Source organism: Plutella xylostella, chromosome 6 (assembly GCF_932276165.1).
Source record: "Plutella xylostella chromosome 6, ilPluXylo3.1, whole genome shotgun sequence".
Lineage (NCBI taxonomy): Eukaryota > Metazoa > Arthropoda > Insecta > Lepidoptera > Plutellidae > Plutella > Plutella xylostella.
The window spans coordinates 3526607-3549774 of record NC_063986.1 but is presented as its reverse complement, the minus strand read 5'-3'; the positions used below and the strand labels follow the sequence as shown (position 1 = coordinate 3549774).

Sequence of the window (23168 nt, the reverse complement as noted above, 5' to 3'; positions counted from 1 at the left end):
CTCCCCCACAGTAGAAGTCATAAATGATTAAACCAGTTATATCCGGATTCCTGAGAAGGCAAGCACAATATCGCGATGGTAAACGTTGCGGTAACTACAAATGTCTTTACTGGAATCGCAGTCGGCGAAGGAATGCCAAAGGGGTCTTGGTATCTTTACAACAGTCGGGTTTCTACTTGAAATAGTTCCTATTGAATATCGATAGGATCGTTTACGTTCTATAGCCGCTGAGGAATGCCACCTCCCGCTCTGTGGGTCACTCTACCTTACGAAAAACAAACTTTCAGACCGCTGCAAAGCTAACCGTGACGCTATTGCGTTGTACTAAGCTCCAATTTCTCCAGTGTCGGTTAGATCACTTAGATCGTAACCAGGGAAAGGTTGATTATAAGTCATCTCCATATTAAATTCTTGACAGATGTGTCAAAAGTCAAGCAATAATCCCTGATAAAGCTCTAACCCACTATGGAGAAATTGTAATTAAACGTACCAATTGCATCACAGCCCTAGTTAGTTAGTTTTTTAACAAGCTAGAGCAACCCGCCGGGCCTGTAACAAAGCAGGCAGTAATGAAAAAAATATGACTTGTAGTTTTATCGCGCAAGGATACTTTGCTTCAGTGAAATGAAAGTTTCGCCTCCGAAATACGCTTCCACATTTTTTGTTCGAATTTTTGCAAAGCATATTTCAAGAGGAATTAGATTGTTGGAAACTTTTTGGAAGTCTGTCGAATGAGGGGAAATGCGGGGATTAACGGGCGGGATCGAAGTTTGATCTCCCGTCTGATGAACGTACTTACCTACCTTTATTGAGCTACTAGCTACACCTCTTTTTTATTTTGCTGAAAGAGTCTGAAGTATACTCGTTCAAAGTTAAATTTGTCACTTTGTGTTTATGACTTTTTAAATTCACAGCGTTATGCACTCTTTATTTCTACGTAATCTCACTATATCCTACTAATATTATAAATGCGAAAGTTTGTGAGTACGTTAATACTTCTTCACGTTAAAATAGCTGAACCGGTATGGAGTTAGCTGACACTCTGGATGAACACATAGCTTTTGTCGCGTAAGTCCCACGGGAAAACTTTTTAAGGCGAAGCGAATCTTGCTGGAAGAGCTAGTCTAATATAAGATCTTATTATGCAGTGTAAACCTATAAAATTAAATAACTCCTATTCATAGGCATATACGAACCTTCCATTCCATATACTTGGAAATATATCAGTTTCCATTAAACCTCACGAAGTAGATAACGATTGCGATTGCCGCCGCCGCCGCCGGGGGCGCATAAATCTCTATTTGTCCCCAGTTAAACAGGTCACAGGGCCGCTATTTCCCACCGCAACCAACCTCACAGTAGCTACTGCTAGCTTAGATAAACAATATACGAACTAGATGGAGTGTTAGTGCAGTTAAAAATAATATAAAATTAAAACCCGATAACATAAACAACCCTACGGTACAACGAATAAAACAAAAGAAGTCTGGGAATCATCGACATGGATGGATCAGTAATTAATTGTCCTACTACAACGTTACATAGGTACTACGGAATAAATTATAACTGTATATAAGTATTTTAGTCTATCTGTGCAATTATTGTCCAAAAACGATCACACAATTTTCTCTATCTTTTATATGAATTTACATAATGTAAGTTGAATAACCCAACTAATACCGGATGGAGAGTTCCGTGACCCTATTTCGAGATACACCATTTTTTGCAACACCATATAAAGCGCAGGCAAGGTGTGACTCAAAGCGGGCTCGATAACAAAGTGGGTTGTTTGCACTTTTTTTCATCACGCTTTAGCCGAAAGCGTTGTGGGGCCGAAGAGCCGCCATCCCTAGCTGGTGTCAAATACAGGCCAGTGTTGTTTGTATTGTTTATTGTCGCGCGCCCACTGCCTCCAAAGATGAGGGGGCACGTTTCAATAGCTCCGGGGCTCAAACACGCTACTATTAAATGCCAAACAAAAAAACCAGTACGTACAGAACATGCAGAAGAGTTTTTTGAAAAAAAAACTTGCTCTGAAAAGTTCATGTAAGTTTTCAAAGCGAAAAGGGTACTTTGAAACATATTTATTCAGAATTTAATTAAAACGTGTAACGAAAATTCTTGCTAACACAGATAAAACTGAATTGAGCTTTTGAATTTTTTATATTCGGAGTTTAAACTTTTAATGTTACTTAATAAATATATTATTACTTCCGTAAAATATGTATTGTTCAAAATGTGTCTCTATTTTCTCGGGATCCCGCATTTTCTAACATCTCAATACACGACATATCTCTTGCGTTACATACACAAATTCTCTTAGACGAGTGAGTGAAAAACGGCCTTCAGGTTTTCGTATTTACCATCGCACTAAAGTTCATAGTGCAATATTAAAGTGTCCCAATATATCTTGTTAATTTATAGTTTAGCTGTGTCTGACTGTACCGTGTAGCGGGAACAAGAACTGTATCAGCAGAAAACGGTTGATCGAATTGCGCAGAGAGTATCCGACTTACTAACTCTAAAGCAGACTGAAAGTCGTACTCCTTTCAAAAAACCTCAAAGAGCAAGGGAGAGGTTTCAATCGGGATCCGACAAACTTTGTTAAGATTAGCGAAAAAACTGTTGAAGCGACCTCCTAGAACAATATCCGAGCTGCGAGGTTTCAATAAATAGGAAGAAGTCGGGTTAAAGTTTACATCGAGATGCAGTGGGCACTTCATATTATAAATGAAGTCTTCGGGAAAATGAAAATTATAGATTGGCAAGTTGCTTGGCGACCCTCCTTGCGGGGTGAAAGACGCGGAGGGGACGAGGTACCCAAGACGACAGCGGGTAGCGGGAGGGTAGCGGGGAAGGGCAACGCGTGCACTGCATGTCATTGTTACGGCAGTCTCGGCCGCGCAGCCGAGGCGGCCACATGTCTTATATAGTCTGTCATAATTTGAGTGCGACCCACATGAGATCATTGATCCTGAGACCATTAGTCTTAGGATGAGTGTTGAGGCCTTTTTAATATTATCATTATATTATTATTAGGTATCTATAATTCGTCAACAAAATAACGTTAAAAACAACAAATCGTATAATGTCTCAATATAGGGGCTTCTTGTAGAACAGCGTACCGGATCAGTCATGCTACGCGGCTAAAGGTTGGTACTGCGCAGTCAGATACGAAAAATTAAACAACAAAGACGAAGAGTCCATATGACAGTGCGTCAGTTGTCAGTTCTTGTAACTAGGAAAGCAATCAAAATTTATGTGATTTAATGAAAGTAATTAATGAGCTAAACACAGAGAAAAATTACAAAATTGATGAAATTTTGAAAGAAAATGGTCATATCGTGCTTCGCCTACCCCCATACCACCCGGAATTAAATCCTATTGAACTTGTGTGGCGGTACGTGAAAGGCGAGCTCGCAAGAACGTCGATTGACTCTAACTTAGATAAAGAGATAAAAGACTTAGAGTTGCTTTTCTCTAATTATTCGCCTAAAAAGTGGAGAAATTGTGACGAACATGTCATAAAAAATTAAGACGAATATTATAAATCTGATAGAGTATTTGACGATGTATTGGACAGGTATGTTATTGTTTATTTATAATTTATTGTAAATTAAACATAAATTGGTTTTTGTCTTAGATTTATAATTGAAGTTAATGAAAACGATGATGAAGATGAGGATGACGACGACGATGAACAAGTTCAAACAGAGAGTGAACATGGAAATTGATTTATAAAATAAAACACTTTTACGTAAATAAATTCAAATTGGTAGATATTCTGAAGGTAAACATCCAAATTTTAATGCTGTCAAACCATAAATTTTAAGCTAAATATGAAATTTACGGGAACAGTCATAGAATAAAATTTTACTTACGTCAGAAATAGTTACAAGCTATCGCGGGATTAATCCGGGCACACTTTTCTACGTGTGTAGCATGTCGTGCTACCTCGCCCCCGCCACTTCTTTCACCCCGCAAGGAGGGTCGCCAAGTAACTTGCCACATTATAGTATTCACTTTTAAATAGCAATAGCTTTATAAATACATAAGATGAAAAAAAATAAAAAATATTTATTTAAATTTAAGATTTACGATTTAAGATACACTTCTCAAATAAAAAGCACTCGAAAATCAATTTCATAATCTAATATGTTTTCAATAAATTTGTGTAGAAAGTTCTTATAAAACGTTTAAGTATATCATACATTTTTCAAACTACATCGCAGTGTCGGAGTTTCGGAGGAAAAAAGGTATAAAAAAGCCAAAAGATTCAAAGAACAAAAGTTGTTTAGAATGACGTGTTGGATCATCTTCTTTTTGAGCACAATACCACTTTTGTCACAAACATGATAATTTAGGAGAAAAAGGCAAATAAGAAGTACAGTAGCTATGTATATTCGATTTAGATTTATACAATTCATCATAATAATTTTATCATTATGAACATAGTATATATAACGGAGCTAAGAGCCTGTTTCACAATAACAATAAAATACTTGACTAGGTAATCAATAAATCCATAGGATAGAAACCATACTGCAACTCTCTAAAATTATGTTTCAGACACTGAAAGCATGTTTTTTTATCACATTGATCTAACCTTTATAAGACACTGCCGTGAAGTTTTTTATGAAGTAGTTTTTGAGTTATTGACGTTACAATTTTTTGTTGCCATATGAATCAGAAACAGAAGAAAGAACACCATGGAAAACCATTTTTTTTAAACATACAGCATTGCTCGTAATTTGCTTGGACTGTCATCAATAGAAGAACTATAGAAGGTTACGCAAAATAAAATCAAAACTGAAAATATTGACTTTTGTACCAGTGACATGCAAAAAGCTGATCTGGGGCGACTTTTTTCATAAAATTTATAAAAGTGTCAATATCTCAAAAACTATCGACAATTTACAGGTCATATAGCGATATTCTGGTCACTCCTAAGCTGTACTATCAGCCCTCCAAGGCATGACGTAAACTTTTTGAACATCCTGTATAGGATGAGGTTTTTTACCGTATGAATCATATACATATGAATCAGGATTTTGCATAAGTAGTTCATAATACATTCACACTATAGTGTTGTATATTTTTTTCTTAAATCTGTAACCCAAGAGCATTACATGAAACTCACATTGAAGAATCATACTCAGAAAACAGATTTTTTACAGGAGGAATATTAATCAGAAGGTTACCTAAACCAATACCATATGAATCAGACATTGACCTTCTTTTCACCTGGATGTAGGCATACTAGGAGCACCTCCATCTACTGGCTGGTGCGTTGGAGAGCTGGCTTCTAGCGAACGGATAGCCAGACTCCCATTGCCACTACATGACCAAGTATGGTCATCAACATGTTACGACATATGAATCAGTACTACATGCCGGACACTCCTTAATTATTGATTCATAAAAAACTTACGTATTTATAAGTACTAAATAATTTTTTGTCAATGGAAATCTCATTGCCCTTTGATAAAATTTTAATTTATGTTAATAATTAGGGAAATGTGATACAGAACATTTTGTTCCTCAAGCTGGCAAACGGACGCCCTATATGAATCAGAATAACACACTTCAAATTATTTAGTACTGAAACAGCATTAACTGAAAAAATGAGATTGGTTACAAATAGAGATAGAGATAGACTGTATTGAAAAAAAAATACGTGTCATTATCTTAATTGGTTACAGAGATATGTTCAACGCCGTCGAAAATACGGTCCCCGAAGAATCACCCATATACACTACTTACGTCATCATGATATTTGACCGACTACACCTTCCTCATTTATGAATTAAATTTAACAAGCCCACTCTGCCCTTAAATCACATCTTCCCAACCCACTGCTCTCCGGGCGGCAATCATTTCAGCTTTATCTCAGTTTGCTCACGCTTTCCGACGCCGCGGAAAATGTTCTAATAAAAAAGCACAGCGCTGGTTGGCTGTTTCTACGCCAGTACGTATGTGTGTTCCGGCGAGTGTTGGCTTTTGGCGTCTTCAGCGGTTTTCGATCGCTGCAGCGCTTGTTCTATCGATTGTAAGTCCCGATTCTTGTTTGGAGTTGTACTGCAATTGTAATTGATCGCGTACATGACAGGCCGGGAGAGGAACTTGCAAAAATTAACTCATAATACTCATATCGCTCTAATATATTTTATGTTTACTATTGCACGCTATGCCGGGCGCAGCTGGCCACATTTTCACACTACATAATATACACAATACATGCGAGTTGCGATGTTTATATAACTTCTTTATCATAATTATTATCATAATGTCTACAGACGGCTAATTTGACCTACCAACGGAAAGGTCACTGACAAAAATCGCACCCTGTACTTATATGTACCTATCTATATATTTTGTGTCTGCTTTGTTTCAGGCTCATCTGTCACACCTAATATAACTCGCACGAGTCTAGAGAGACCCTTGCGATGAAATTAGAACAATATACCTTGTCGCAATGTGATATTTAATTAAATCCTTGAATTTAATTATATTATGTTGATTGTTCATAGTGTCACAGGGACTGCTGAACGGATTCTACTTGACTGTATAGTTGTTACATACATTACAATTTGTAAAATAGCTAGACTATGTAGTTTGTACAACTGTAATAATGCTTAGCTAACAATTATTTCTATTGTTACAGATACAAACGGCTGTAACCAACAATGACAATAATAACGACAATAAACTAAAACAACAACAAAAAAAACTTATTTAACAAAACAAACTTGAGTAAAATGATACAGTCGCGATGTGAGGTGTACCAGGAGCGCATGGGAGCGAAGAGTTGAGCACGATGGCGGAAGCGGTGCGGGGCCGCGCCTGCCTGGACGGGGGGCTTCCCCTGGTCTCCTTCGCACTGCTGACTATTGTTGCAGGTGAGTCTTACTCCTTCTTCTTAGCATGGTTTGTCACCGTGGTGAAAGGATTAGCCCCAGTTTCACCATACTCTGTAAGATCATAACAAGGGATTCGTTGCTGACTTTTGACCCATCCGTCAAGAATTTAATATGGAGATGACGTATAATTGATGACATTACAATGTAACAGGGGTGTTAATGATCTAACAGCTAATCAGAGTAACCTTGGTTGCTGACAGCCCAGGCTAAGCTACACGGGTTCGTTATAGACGTAGATAAACGTCACTATATCGCGATAAACCATAAATACGGCGCTGTGATTGGTGGAACGCTGTAAAGTACAGTTTTTACGACACCCGGGGACACTCTTTTCGAGTTTTGAGATCTGCCATGGTCGCATGGCATCTACACTTCAATTCCCTGTTTTTGTTATTTCTCATTTCACATTTTAATGTAGCGGGCTTATGGATAAGTAATTACACTGGAGAGCAACAAAATGGTCCAGTGACATATACAACGGCAATAGCAGGTGGAACTTTTTAATTGCTCGTCTAGCATGTAGTCGCATTTAGTGTAGTTATGTGTTAATACATACCTAAACAATGTGACTACATGCTAGACAGTAAATACATTACTCTAGAATTTTCTCGTAAGCTTATACAAGTCTGCAAAAATAATTAAACTTAATTATTTAGGTACGGGATTCAAATTTCAAACTCATTACGTCTCCATGTAAGCGGACCGCGAAATTTCGCTTTTCAATCTGCAAAATTAAGGATATCATGCGACCAAAATTAGCTGCTAGCAGCTTAAAGAGCTTTCGAGCTGTATTTGCTAAACTAAATGTTGCCCCTTTGGCCAGCACTAATGGGAGTCGGGATCCCATTCGGGCACTTCTTTGAGGGTATTAATTTTCTGCTTGTGCCTCTGTATAAACTAACTACAGAGCACCGAAACATTAGTTACCCGGCTGTTCTCTATTTCAGTGACATGAAAAGGGTTAAAACTTCATAGTTAATGAATTGTCGAGCGGAGCGCCGCGTTATGAAAATTAAAGAGATGCTTCTATTCAGTGCGTTGTCGGTTTATTTAGTTTTATGCTCGAGAGTTATGAGGTCGGGTTAGATAATTATTGCTCGCTTATGTAAAACAGATCCAACAGAATAACATGCAATGCAAACATTCTCTTTGCTTTGTTTCAGCGGTTTTTCGCCGGTGTTTGAACCATGCTACTTCCTAGTGTGCAAATAATGAAAATTACATATTTGTTTGTACAATATTTTAGCTATTTTATTTATATCTACGTCATTAATAATTCATTTGGCTACACCAACACTGACAGTACAAAATGTACAAATTGAAATATGTTTTATTAGTGCTACCTAGAATTTTATTGTTTGTCGATTGCAAGAATTATATAGCTCTATAACTGTAGTGGTATTACCTAGGCAGGGGGCTAGTTTTAACAAAATGTCAAGAGATTGTAAGCGTTTCTATAATACAGGGTTGAGTTTTAGGTGGAAAAAAATCTACCATTTATAAATCTACAGAATTACCTAATTAATTTTAATTCTTCGAGAGTCGCACGAGTAACTAATATGGGTGGTAGCAATACGTTTGTAAAAAGTTCTCCGAGTAATACTGTGGGAGGTTATAAAAGTAAGTTATTTCAAACACATTAGCCGTATGGAGCTGGATGGTCTCGGTGTGCAATAGCTGGAACGTCTGAATCTCGTGGAGTCATATTCTGTTTTACAGAGCAATCTAAAACTACAAGTATTCAGAACATCCATTACTTCATAGAAGGTAGCACATAACTAACGTACGAGTATCATGAGCCTAAAAGAAGGCTTATTAATTTGTATATGTAATTAAGTATTTGTATATTTAACTTCAATAGCTAAGCTATATATGAGCCATAAATGCCCATGTAAAGTGTACGTAATGAGATAATATAATATAGGTAGGTATGTACTTAAAAGAAATTAATCACGGTTTATAACCATAAACTGACTGAAAATGTACCTCCCAAGAGCGCTTCTCAAGTGTGGCAGCTGAATAGCGTACCTAAACCTGAGTGTGACCTAGGTTCCACGTGTTTCTAGCAAATTGTTGCACTTAAACGATTGTCTGTGAACGAGCGTCTGTGGCGCGCGATACGGGGGGGGGGGGAGGGGGGGGGGGAGATTTACTCGCGAGGAACGGAACGTGTGCCGTACGGGACGCTTCATTCTATCTGCATAAAGCTGCCGACTGCACCAGAATAGCACCTACTCTCATCTGCATAAGAAACATTATGTTAAAAAATTACACTTTCTGAATACTCAGGAACCTTAGCTTAGTTACATACTTACCGCATTTTTCTTTTAATTGAACATAGCGTTTGTTTTCGCTGAAGAAGTTTTTCTTTTTTGTTCCGCTTGGGGAGAAGGAGAGGTTAAACTGAGTTCCATGCAGTGTATGATGCAGGTGCAAATGAGATTATAATATATTTTATTGACTGCGTTCGAATTAACAGCATGAGATATTTTTTCAAAGAAATTTGGCAAACCTAAATGAAACCAATTTGCTGCACAACACTGCATATTTATGTAGTGGGACTCTAGATTACTGTCATCTAGAGTCCAACTACATAAATATGCACAAATGTAAATTAGTCACAATTACAGGCTCGATCAATGCAAAATAGAGCCGGCACAAGCATAGCGGAATGAAACGTCCAATAAATGCGGGATCAATATGCATAATAAAAGCCACAGTATTACAGCTAATCATTGGATTAATTGTATGGAAATTAGTGCCCGCACGCGCCTCGAATTGAGCGGGGAACTGGGCCTGCTTTGGACGTCGCCATTTAGCCCAATAACATTGAAAATACTATAGTATTGTACTTATTATCAAAATACACCTAAGGAGAAGAATTGATACCAAAAGAAAAGAAAAAGAAACACGCACTCACGCCTTGTACTAATGTACTCCCTTGCGGGGTAGGCAGAGGTGCATTGCTGCACCCACTTTTCGCCAGAGTGTTATGTTAGTCCCAATGTAATAGGGGGCGGGCCTATTGCCATTTTACGGGCACATCCAAGACCCGAGAACAAATATCTGTGTTTAAACAAATATCTGCCCCAGCCAATATTATTTTACCAATAATATTGATACCAATATTATTCATAAAAATAATACTCGTACACAAGCTCTACATGTATCACTTCTTAGGTATATTTTTTATATTAAAGAATAATTATGGCTTATTCGGACAGCTAGATCCAATTAAAAGTACTAGGACAACATAAATGTTAGATAGTTATCCGAAATAATGTAATACCTAGGTCTGTAAATATTTCCACGGGCAAAGGTGATCTTCTCCTTAGCGTGACGGGGTCAAACACTAACGGAACTGAGTTTTGTCATGGTGGTGAGAGGATTATTTAGTCAGACTTTTGTCTAAGTTACTGAATGCCCAGGGTGCGACGTGTACGTATAAGGTATCGTATCTTTTCATGCACTGTGGTGATTATAGTGCCCAAGTGTATTGTGTGTGTCTCAACATTTGTTATTTTACAGTTGCTTTGAAGTCGACTTAACACCCTTCACAGTATATTACGTTAAAAGCTATTTTCAAGATACATCGTTTCATAAGAATCCTTGGTTGGATTTATTCTCATAGCACACAAGAAATATTTTATGCTGTACGCAAAGGATTTACTACTTATGATATTATCAAAGCGGGACAATACAACACTCGTTTTGCGCAGTGTAATAACGCGGGACCCACTTTGCGCTTTCAGAGTTTGGGCGTCTGCCGCGGATATAATATTCTGAAGGACCACATCGCAAATGAAGTAATTCGAAAGAATCCAAGTACCTAACCGCCACATTTTTTAAATCTGCCCCTTTAAAGTCACCGCACATATAAGCGTAACGTAAAGAGATTGCCTCTTTTTCTTCTGTCAACCAGTAAAACGCGAGCTCGCGAGGTTCTGGCCCAGTAATGACGGATTTGTTTCTATGTCCGGTGCCCTTAAAAAAACATGGGTTAACACCTAGCGTCGTGTGGGGAGCGGGTCTAATGCAATGATACGGGAATGTAATTACAGATGTCGATGAGCGTGAAATACTCAATAATTGGAATACGTAATTGGATGGACAATATAAATGAAATGCGAATTTAAACTTACCAACAGTTGATCCGTGTTTTGTTGAAGCCCCTGTATTGTTTTAGTTGGATCAGTAGCCGCAAACGCAATTAATTTGTTAAGGGATTTCCGACCACAATATAGCTTCTAGTTATACTTGTTTATGCAATTTGAGTAAACTTTTAATGTTAATTAAATTATAAATTAAAAAAAAGTACTTAAAAATATAATAGCGCCGGTCCAGTCATGTCTGTGCTAAAATGCAACAGCCATACAAACAAACATATTTACAGGGGTTAAAAACGTATAACAGCCTTCGTTATCTCAAGTAAAAAATTGGAGATTTAGTGAAGACAATCACGAGCGTCTACTCTAACAGGAAGCTATTAATTTTCGTTGCGAGCGGCTGAGAGGAGCGTTTTACAGCGCACTTATATGTATCTACGTATATGTATATAAGAACAGCCATACACACTTGGTATATTATTTACTTTATTCTGTGTAGGTAGTTACACCTCAGTATAGTAGAAGAACAGACCTTTGAATAAAAACTGTCGGTTTAGGATACATACCTTATAATTAACTCATAGTTGCAGATGATTAACGAGATAAACTCATTATTAATGTGTATTTCTTTATTGAATTAAAACAATAAAAAAAAAGTTATTACTTACTCCTACAAAAACATGTTATTTACTTGTCCATGTAGCATAACAAAACACACAAATACTTAATAAGTTAAACATACGACAAACAAGGCCCATCTCAAGACAATTTATGCCCCTTCAGTCAACAGCCATGAAAGTTACAGGGAGCATTTTTTGTACCGTATCAGCCCCAACTCAATTTACCGATCGGCCCAACTAACAGGATGTTATTAATTTTCATTCCGCACGGCCGACTGGAGCGCTCGCTCGCGCGACTAACGCCGCGACAAAGACCACCCTGTATATCGACCACCCTGTATATCGGTCTGGAGTAAATAAGGAACTACCGTAATGTCTTTATTCTGTGCGATATTGTTTGTTTGGTATCAAGTTGTTAGTATTTATGAGGTGATAATGTACAGTTGTTTCATGTTTTCGGAAGTTTCTATAGTTGGATAGCTGTTAAGTTGATCTTGTTTTATGCTGATAATTTTGTTTTAAAGGTTGGAAATTCAATAATTTTAAGTACCTAATTCTAACCTAAAAAAACCAATATCGTTTTGTAACGAAAAATATGTTGATGAAAATAACAGTCGTACCGGTACTGTTTCAGTTTGCGTTCGAGCATGATGTTTCCTAAAAAATATTACATTTCAAACTCTCTGTAAGCGTCACGCGCACAGTACGTGATTGCAAGTGGAAAAATTCTTTGAGGATTTTCTATTTACAGTCTACTGTGAGTTTAAATATTTAGGTATATTGGTTTTATGCTCGTTGGTACCTCGCATGGACTGAGGGTCCGAGTGCTGTTGCTCAGTAGGTATATGTTAATAATTTCAATTATACCTACTCAATGATAATTTAAAGTTTTTTTAGAACTATCCCTTACCAGCTTTCCTTATACTATGTGGGCCCTTTTTAACTTACTTACATGGAAAAATTAATTAGAATTATGTTCGGTTTGATATTCATTAATGTGACCACAAACTGATTTGCGTAAAACCCAAATAGTTTCCAATCAAGTACTTAAATTAAAATTGGTTGGATAATTATTTATTGATTAGTGTGGGTTTAGGATTTATTTAAGCACTGATAGGTATTATGTAGTTTAATTAGTTAGGTACTTTGTAATAGTAGAACTCTGACTCTGGCAAGGTTAGAAAATAGTAAACATATTTTTCCTGACATCTTCTACCCAACAGGCATATTTTGCTAACCACAAAACATATGTATGTTTTGTTTCAGTCAATGCATGTATGTTTTGTCAATTTTTCACAAGCCAAACCTTACGTAGTTATTAAGTTGAGATAATATAAGAATAGGGACATAGGCTACTTGGTATTAAAAGTGACCATAATGTGAACCTCATAGGTTTCGATTAGATTCAAGTTCAGGTTAGAATAAAAACATAAATATACAACAATTCCAATAAAAAAATGAACACAAACAAAGTGGCAATTAGTAACAGTGGAACAAAGCCTGGCGATTAGGCAAAGGTCACATAAAAAGCCTCGAGTGTGACATTCCACGATTTATGGCAACATTGCTGATGCCGCGATGGCTACACTAATGGTAGTAATGGTACAGACAGTTGCCCTGAAAAAAGAATCCAATTGGTCAGCTTACTGTAAAATATATGGTTTGCTTTTTCACTTTTTGAGATTCCCAAAAAACAAGAGAGTTTTCTAGTGGAGACCACATACAGACAAGCGTAGGGACGTCCTGGACCCACAACCTAAGCTAAGACTAGCCGGTAGAGGCTGAATATATGATGAATATGAAAAATGCTTGGCATAGTGTTTTGGTACTCCTTGAGAAAGCTGATGCTGTTGAAGATGAAACAACAAAGTATGTTTTACTGGCAATGATGACGAATAAGCTTTTGAATTTTGAATATTGAACCGATTTTCAACTTAATTTATTTCGTTCGAGTAAAATGTTTGATACCAGCCAAATCTAGCAGTTTATACGGTAACATTGGTCTGAGGCAATTCTACTATTTACGGCGTCGGCTTCCCCTGAAATATGGTCACAGAGTATCAAAAGCGCATTCGAATACGGTGATTACGGAGTAATGGATCACGAAATCGGACTCCTATTAATTAGGCTCAAAGTAAGCATGATTAATCGATTACCTATTATTAATATACCTAGGGTATTATTGAGAGCGGTTAATGTAATATCTCAGTTAATGTTGTATAAACAGATGCTGCGGTATCCTTAGTTGTTAACTCAGATTTATTAATGCTTTCGTGGTTACAATAGTTAAGTATAAGAAAATGGCTCAAACACAAATTGCAAATAAAATTGTTTACTTCCATATTTCTTTGTATAAACTTATAAGATATAATAGAGCGTTTACCTAAATATTTATTTTATTTATGTCTTTTGCAAATGATTATAAGTTTTTAAAAAATTATATAAGTATATTTCTACCATGAATTTTATACATTTTATACATGTGATTTTTTATATGTGATTGCCCGTACGTAAGATATTAATTAAAAAAATGTGCACTTGTATGATTCCTTCACATTGGTAAATTAAACACACAAAGGGAATAAAAATGAACACATCAGCGCCGCACGTCCCATAATTTTGGCATCGGAATTAAAAACGCTGGTGTCGTAGAGAGCATTTATCACCGATGCCCATAAGTATTGGAAATGACACCGTATACATGCAGTTATAAGACCCATAATAGTGTAACTATGGGTATTAATAAAGGCTGGACGTATACCGAAATCTACTGAATAAGCGAATCGCTGTTTGTATAAGCGTGACCCAATTTAAGGCAATTAAAAAGCCGATCCATTGTGCATATTTTTTCTTTGTCTTTTATTTAATATTGGTTTAACCGGTTTAACGGCTGAGTCGGTGAAATATTGAATAATAACGCTTGTGGTTTTGGAAATTGCATGCACATCACTATTTCGACTGCGAGAGAAAATAAATGCACGTCGAAGATAAATGTTACTCTTTCCGAAAAGCTATGTAATGTAAAGGCTTTCCATGTTAAATAATGATTAAAATACTAGTAGATTATATAGTATAGTTTTTATGTTTATAAATATGTTTTCTAATTATGAGTAACACTTTCTGTAAATAAAAATCTCGAAGCATGGAGCAACTTCAGTGCTCTAAATGATTTCGACTAGCAATAACCTATGATATCACTGAGCCAGTGTAGTTTAACCTGAAGACCGATACCAAATGCTCAATCCCATAATCAATCTCTCTCATCATCACGACCCATTACGTCCCCAATGCTGGGGCACGGGTCTCCTTCCAATGAAGGAAGGGTTTAGGCCTAGTCCACCACGCTGGCCAAGTGCGGGTTATAACTCAACGGGCGGGTACAATAAAACTCTTTCTGTGATGTATGTATTTTTGCATTGAACGGCCTCGGTGGTACCTATATGGTCCAAAAAAGCGGCAACAGATTCAATGACTGTTTTTGAACTATGATGTAACTATTTCAGAAAATTACCTAAGGTAAGTGTCCACCTATCGGTATCGTACGTATCGGACCAAATTAATTTTCATTAATGTGTGAAAAAACGGCATTGGCAATGCCGATGAAGTGGACGCACTTATGTGAATATACTGAATGCGATGCGTTCGTTGCGTGCCATGCTAATGGTGGAAGCTTACTTTTAACCAGCCTCCGACTGGTTAAAAGTCACTCCGTGGTACATTCCGCAGCACTACAGTTGTTGTCACCTCCTTTCAATACCACACATCACTGTACAGTACAAACCACCTCGCCTGACTCTAGTCCACGTCCGCAGGTCAGCTGCAGGTGTCGGGGCGCGGCGAGGCGGAGCCCGAGTTCCTGTCTCCACTCGTGAACATCACAAGCAATCATTGTACAGTCAACTGTACACTTTTGTACCTTGTCACACTCACAAACTGCCTATTCAAATATTGTCAGTTTGTTATGTAGCTAGTTTGACCAGGAACAAAAGTGCCCATAGCTAATTATGCAGCTGACCGTACAATACAAACCAGTCCTTACCTTGCCTGACTCTAGTCCACTCCACAGGTCAGCTGCAGGTGTCGGGGCGCGGCGAGGCGGAGCCCGAGTTCCTGTCGCCGCTGGAGAACATCACCGTGGCGCAGGGAAGGGACGTGCACTTCACCTGCACGGTCAACCATCTTAGCACTTATAAGGTGAGCTATATGGCTGTATTAATAGCCTCCGATTTGTTAATGCTTTCGTGGTTACAATAGTTAAATATAAGAACATGGCACAAATACAAATTGCGGGAAGCCGCTGGATGCAGATGGCGGGTGACCGTTTGGGGTGGCGATCGTTAGGAGAGGCCTATGTCCAACACTGGACTACAGAAGGCTGAGAGAGAGAGAGAGAGAGAGAGATTTATTAAACGGTCGTAATATCTATAATCATCTATATACCAATATAGCGAAGTTCAATTTACCTACTAAGAGAAACCTACGGTAAGGAAAAGATAAAATACTCTTTATAACACTAACACAGAAACAAATGCACATGCATAAAACAGAAAATAATAAGCACAAGCGGCTGACTTGTTACTAAAAGTAATCTCATCCATAAAATCACAGAGATAGAAAAAATAAAATAAGTAAATTGGTAACATGATGTGTAAACCAGAGATATTTATGAACTACATAAGCAAGCTGTAAGATCACTTTTGATTGGACACTAAACCTACCTACTATAAATTTACCTACATGCAAAGTGCAATCCTTAACATTGAAAACGGTCATAAGCGGTTAGCTCTACCTCCTATACACCGTACAGATTAACAGTTGTACCGAGCCTCTTAAACTACAAAATCAACAGTTACCCAGAAACTATTATTTAACTACTTGCATCTAGTATAATTTAAATCACACACACACATAAAACAATTTGCAATATCTATCTTGATTTAAATACAGAACTGAAACTATTTAGTATTCTTCGCACGAACAGAAGTTAAGACAAGTGAATATATTAGTTGTACGACTAACGCCGCAGTTTACACTTGAAATGATAAAGGAAAGTGTAACAAGTATAGTATATTACAAAGTTGGTCCGATAGCAAAGAACTCATCGCGCGATGTACTGAACTTTATCGGGAGTTGAGAAATGGAGGCCCATCTACTGTGTGTGTACATTTTATGTCTTGCGAAGGAATCTTTCTACTTATATTTAACACCCTCTTTGTCAACATCTGGTAGTTTTACCACGAAAAAGTTTGAACTATGTGGAAAGGGAGTTTTACACGACATTTTTAGATCCAAACCAAAAATAGGTACTTATAACAAAGAGGTCTCGGGAATCCAAACATAGAACAACGCGGACTCAGATCCAAACGATATTTGACAGTGCTTCAGATTAATGCCTGCCTAATTTGTTTTTAGAACCGAACATTATAACAAAACATTGTATTTAGATTTATCTTCTTCCCCCACAGGTGGCCTGGATAAAGTCCGACACTAAAACAATCCTGGCCATCCACACGCACATGGTGACCCTGAACCCGCGGCTCTCCGTCACGCACAACGGACACAACACGTGGAAGCTGTACATCAGCAGCGTGGAGGCGAAGGACTCCGGCACCTACATGTGCCAGATCAACACGGATCCGATGATGAGTCAGGTATGTTTTGCTGGTTTATATTAGGCTGCGTTTCCAGTCAGCACGCTTTTTTAGGGTAGTGGTCAGTCGCTAACTGCCCAGAGTGCATGCGTGTATAATGTACGTACACAACTAAACACTCAGTGCAGTACACGTACAACAATGAAGACATTATGATAAATGTTTTTTAAACAGCAAGTAGGTAATATTATATTATGTACAGGTAAATGATTTCCACTGATTTATCAAAAGCTATTTGTGGACAGAAAATTTGGAAGAAGATAAGTTATTTCACCATTTCATAGCCCTCAACAAAACAAGATACACTACAAAAATTGCGAATTCCTGTCAAGTAACTTCAGCCTGTCAACGTTAATACTTGATGACAATATGAAAGCCAATGCCTTTCATGATATCCAACAAAGCACAGTCTTACGAAAAAAATGCCAATTTTTATTCAACCTTTGCCCTTTCATTAAACACTGTAGCTGTATGGTAATAAGGGTGAATTTTGAGTGGCGTTGTAAGTGAGTGGATCAGCACAATATCCCGCGCTGCGACAGTGTTCATTCGTCGATTTCGGAGTTTTTACACCGATTCGTTTTTGTATTACGGTTCGTCGTAGTCGGGGTTTCCTCGGCTTTGGCCCCCGATATTACGAACGTTATATTATCTGTTTTATTAGATTTAAAGGGGTTTAAGCTGGAATACATTCGTTATAACGGGAATAATTAGATATGTTAAGTGCAATAACTAATTCAGATCATTTTTGATATTGCTTGTTATAATTATGTATAACATACATACATATACTCACGCCTGTCTCCCAGAGGGGTAGGCAGAGACGATGGATCTCCACGTGCAACGATCCTGACAAACTTCTTTCGCTTCCTCCACATTCATAAGTCTCTTCATACACGCACTTTGGTTTCGGAAACTCCTTATTTGGCTCTTCTTAAGTACGTCGCCTATCGGGTGTATGTATGTAATTATGTATAAAAGTTGTATATTCTGACCAAAACTTTTTTTCACACATTCATCTAAAGGGATAAAATACATTGACAAGTACTACGTGTAGTTGAGTGGTAAACAGGATGAACAACAAAATCCTTATCCCATCTTACTGTCGTGCCGGTAACACATGACATGTGACTTTCAGTAAATAACACATAAATAGCGGCAAGTATAAATTATTGCGTCGCAAAACGCGCAAAATTTACTGCAAAATAAAAATATGAAGAGACGTAAACGTAGCTTTTACAAAGTCTTTGCGAGCGAGTTTAGTATTTCGTTACTCGCTTCTGTGTTTACTTTGTTTATTAAATTCCTATTTTAGTTTGCTCTCGAGCTTGAGAAGGAATAAACGGGTTCAAAATGGACATGGATATTTTAAATTGCTTTTTAAGTTAATCTACGGCTCCTACGGTAAAGGAAAATATAGTGAGGAATCCTTCTAGTTTTCGCTCTATTCGTAATTTATAAATTGCTCCCACGCGTTTGACTAACTTTACGATCTAAAGAATTATCGACTAAATCATAGAACATATCGTAATAGTCCCCTTCATTCTCAATGAATCAAAATATCCAACAGCCGGCTATGCTCTTATAAGGGTAAATAAACCTGGATTCAATGCAGCTTAAATATGCCAAAATCTGAAATGGGGTGCATGGTAGGGGCCTACCCGAGTGGCGTATTAATTGAGCCTTATACATGTCAGCCACTGGCAACTGATCTGACTGACTACGGTGACAAAACCTGGTTCAGCTTTAGTGATTTTCTCCAACACGCGAAGAAAACATAATGTAAAATATTTAGTTAATGATAATAAGAGGTATATAGAAACATTAGAGTAGATATGGCAATTACATCTGCAGACGGTATATCCTGAAATTTCCATAAGGTTCATTACTAGTATTCTGTGATTGTATTTCGCGCAATCAAAAACTTTCTCCCTTATCCAAGTCCGATTTAAATCGTTAAAGTTTCTCTGTGCAATCCAAGACTAATCTTCCTGTACAATTACTAGCCATTTCTACTAAACAAAGCGCCACGCGGAGGACAAAGCGGTAATACACGACACAAAGGGTCACAATGGTAGTCACTTTAACTTTAACTTTGATACATTATTACGACTACTATTGCTTGGGAAAACGATCTATGTACTATGTTTTAGAGAGCATATAAATACAGTTGCTACTTTTAATGTGGTAAAGCAAATGTCAAATACCACCTGTATTACAATACAGATGGTATTAGTCGGTGGTTCAATGATTACCAAGCTTAGAGACGACGCCGTACAGATTTAATTAATAAGTGAATAAGAATAGTGGCTCACATCCGCCTACCTCTTTCTAGATTACACTCGTCGTGACACTTGGGCCAGGGAATATGCAGCATATCACTCTAAAGGTCACATCACACACAAACCGCAACAGAAGTTAAAGCTAACAACAATAAGCGCTAGCAATAACGAAAAGCGCAATTCGACCTAATTCTTTGGAGCCACAACAGCACCGTGCTACATAAATACGACGAGCCGTCTTGTCCGCCATGGCTGCATAACATTTACCTTCCACGTGAACAAACGAGGCGGAGGGGAATTTTGTCAAGTCTGGCAGGAATTCGCGCGCTCTGCCAGCGGCCGCGGAATGTCACCGCAATGTCTTCATGCAGGCCGACAACTTTCACAACGTTGTGTGTTTCTCCGCTCCTGTTTCCAACGTCACGCTTTGTTTGCTTGCGAATGCTGCGATTGTTTAGCGGGATGCCAACGTTGATTCAGTTTGTCTCTGGCCCGCTTTGTTTTTATGTTGAGTGTGTTGATGGCGCGAAGTTTTGTCGTTTTGCGGTTTGATTTGCGCAAATGGCTTTTGTTAAGCTTTTATGTTTTGTGCTCTTTTAAAAGGTACGGTTGACCAACCGTGGCTTGTATAGAAAATCTAACGACCATTGGAGACAAATATCACCAGTCACCATCTGGCCCACTGAATCGAATATCTTAAGCTAACTGGTAGTAGCTGTAGTTGCCGAACTAACTCTAATAATAATCATCTGTAAACTTCCCAGGCACACCGATAGTTACTGGCATTGCCGTGTCTAATAATACTTGGTTGTTATGGTACGAGTACAGTTACATCATTTAAACTTTCCATAAATCCATCAGCTATATTTTGTCATTACTTCGGCTAAACGGCGGTAATAAATCCACTGTAAGCCATTTTATACGTAAAATATTTATCGCAGTACAAAACAAGAACCATTTCGGTACGTGCTGATAAAGTTAGGAGTATTTAACATTCCATAATTTTATAAGCCTCATCAGCATAATGTTTTAAAGTATAAGAGTATAAACTTCCCGAGCTGCTTACAAAGTGGATCATCTTGAATTTTTAAATTATTTTCTTAAACCCATTGCAGGATTTGAGAGTTTGTGCAGGATTTCGACCAAGGCTTTGCTTTAAAGTTCGTTTCGGTCTTGGTAACTACTAACTAGTTCACTGGTTAAGTATTAAGAAAAACTATGAATATTTATATCATACCATCGTCTCAATACGAGCTGAAATGCGGACAAATATATACACTTATTTTTATATCGCTATGAAGATAATAGTATCTTTGAAATAAAGCTCAAAGACCGATGTTACTTGTACAAGCAAAAGTAAGAACGAATAGATATTAAAACAATTTAGGACTAACTTTTACGTTTGTTTACTTAATCTCTTGCGTAAAACGACAAATTGTTTACATACAAACTGGAGTACTTATACAACAATACCAGGTTCACTGTAGGAGCAGCGTTGCACCCCAAAAAAAACTATCAACTCTGGGTTGTATCCACAAATCTGATCAAAACGATACCCAAATACAACTAAATAATTAATCTAAACTTACTTACAAAGCATCAAACTAAAAAATCATATACATTTAAAACCATTTAAGATAATGCCATACCATTTCCAGCCTTGTATTTTTCTGCAAAGCTACAGGAAACAACGATGAGCTACGATATGTAGGTATATTGAAATGTACGACTTACCCGTGTTTGTTTAGGTTGATATTCCGACAAACTTTCAGCTCGCTGATACATAAATCACTGCTCTTTTGCTGAATATTAAACAAACTGGATAACAAAGTTCGAATTAAGCTGATACTACTTACTACAGAAACTGCAAATAAAGTCTCGTTGTAGTAATGATCTAACTATGAGATATTAAATACTGTGTTATTTAAATAATGGATCCCAGAAATACAAATAACTAATTAGTTCCTATGTAACCAGATGCTTTAGCAAACACAACAAATGCGTAAATATGAAGAACATAGTAAGAAATACAATTTCAAAATAAATCCTAACTAATATTATAAATGCGAAAGTAACTGTGTCTGTCTGTCTGTCTGTCTGTTACTCTTTCAGGCCAAAACTACTGAACGGATTTGAATGAAATTTGGTATACATATGCTCTAGACTAGACCCTGAGAAAGAACATAGACTACTTTTTATGCCTTGGAATAATACTTGGAATTCCCACGGGAAAACTTTATAAGGCGTAGCGAAGCGCGCGGGAACAGCTAGTATTTTATAAACCTAACAATAATACTTAGAGATATATGTAAGACTGTTATTTTATGTACAACAAAGGAAACCATGGTAGGTAATTTAATTTGGTATTACACACAAACTCTCTTATTCCTCAGCAAAGCCAATAACATTTTCCACAAACCGGGTTACATCGTACACCTCAAGACACGTTCATCAATTTACCGAAAAAAATGTCTCTAGTGATACAACAGAGACATTACTTAGCCAAAATATTGAGCTATAAGGTATAAGAAGCGAGAGTGGATTAGTTTGGAGTACGACACCTGTGGCCGCGAGTGTACGGTCATAACTTCACTTTATATGTTGGCAAAAATGAGGTCGTACCAATGAGGCAGACGATCGCTTTATGATAACCTGTTTCTGGCCTCCTTTCTAATACTTTTACCGCTGAACGTTGTTTTCTTCCAAGAACCCTTAAAGATTTTGCTATGTGATTTTGACGGTCTATAATTATGTAAACAAATTATCAATGAACAATCGAACACAATTAAAATGGAATATTAAAAATTATCATCACCTAAAGGTGCTCATAGACTTATGAGCATTACAGAAAAATACAAGACAGTTTTACCGAGCATTCTATCGAGAGCAATTCGATTCTGCGCGGGAGTTTATTATGTCAATGCATGTGTACAGTGCACAAAAGCACTCTCTGAGATCACTCTCATAAGTTAAAGAACCTAATGGGAGTAAGACGGTACAAAGGCCTAAGTAGGTCTGACTGCTTCACATGCTCATCCGACAGCAGCGGCCCAGGATGACTGGATGTAGAAGCCGATGACCTTTCTATATTTCTAGATTTGTAATTAAATAATAAGGTTTTCATATCGTTTAAAACATAATAATAATCTATAGAATGAAATTGGAGCCCGTTTCCAGATTTCTGTTCCGTCATGACGTGGAGCGTACGGAGCAAATGTATCGATTACACAGCGTATGGATTCAATCTAACGTTAACGACGTGTGTATCAGATCTGGGTCACGCCGCACGCCGCTCTCCGCTGATCAAATAAATATTGACCCACTAATTGTTTTTGCGGCATTGATGGCGACCATGTTGACAGAAGGATATGATGGATGAGCCCGCTTTTTGTACAACACCCTTTTTACCACATCTCTATACGTTGACTAACGACACGACGGGCCATGCGCGAAAACACAAACACTGAAGCCCTTTAATAAGCGACAGGCTTCAAAAGAAAACGTTAAAAATAAATATAAAACCTATACAACGCTTCGTAAACAACAGCCTTCCAATAATATCAAATCAATACTTTTGGCAGCAGTTCGT

The 23168-nt window shown here is 37.5% G+C and overlaps 1 protein-coding gene across 1 annotated transcript in view; it reads left to right on the top strand.

Annotated features, from left to right (window-relative positions):
- Positions 1–6675: 6675 nt before the first annotated feature.
- The window catches only part of LOC105392306 (lachesin-like), a 37266-nt gene continuing 20773 nt past the window's right edge, over positions 6676–23168 (top strand). Inside the window, exons 1-3 of the mRNA XM_048621823.1 lie at positions 6676–6899; positions 15713–15840; positions 17112–17297. Coding sequence (XP_048477780.1) covers positions 6818–6899; positions 15713–15840; positions 17112–17297 — 396 coding nt within the window. The 5' untranslated portion in view covers positions 6676–6817. The remainder of the gene's footprint in view (positions 6900–15712; positions 15841–17111; positions 17298–23168) is intronic.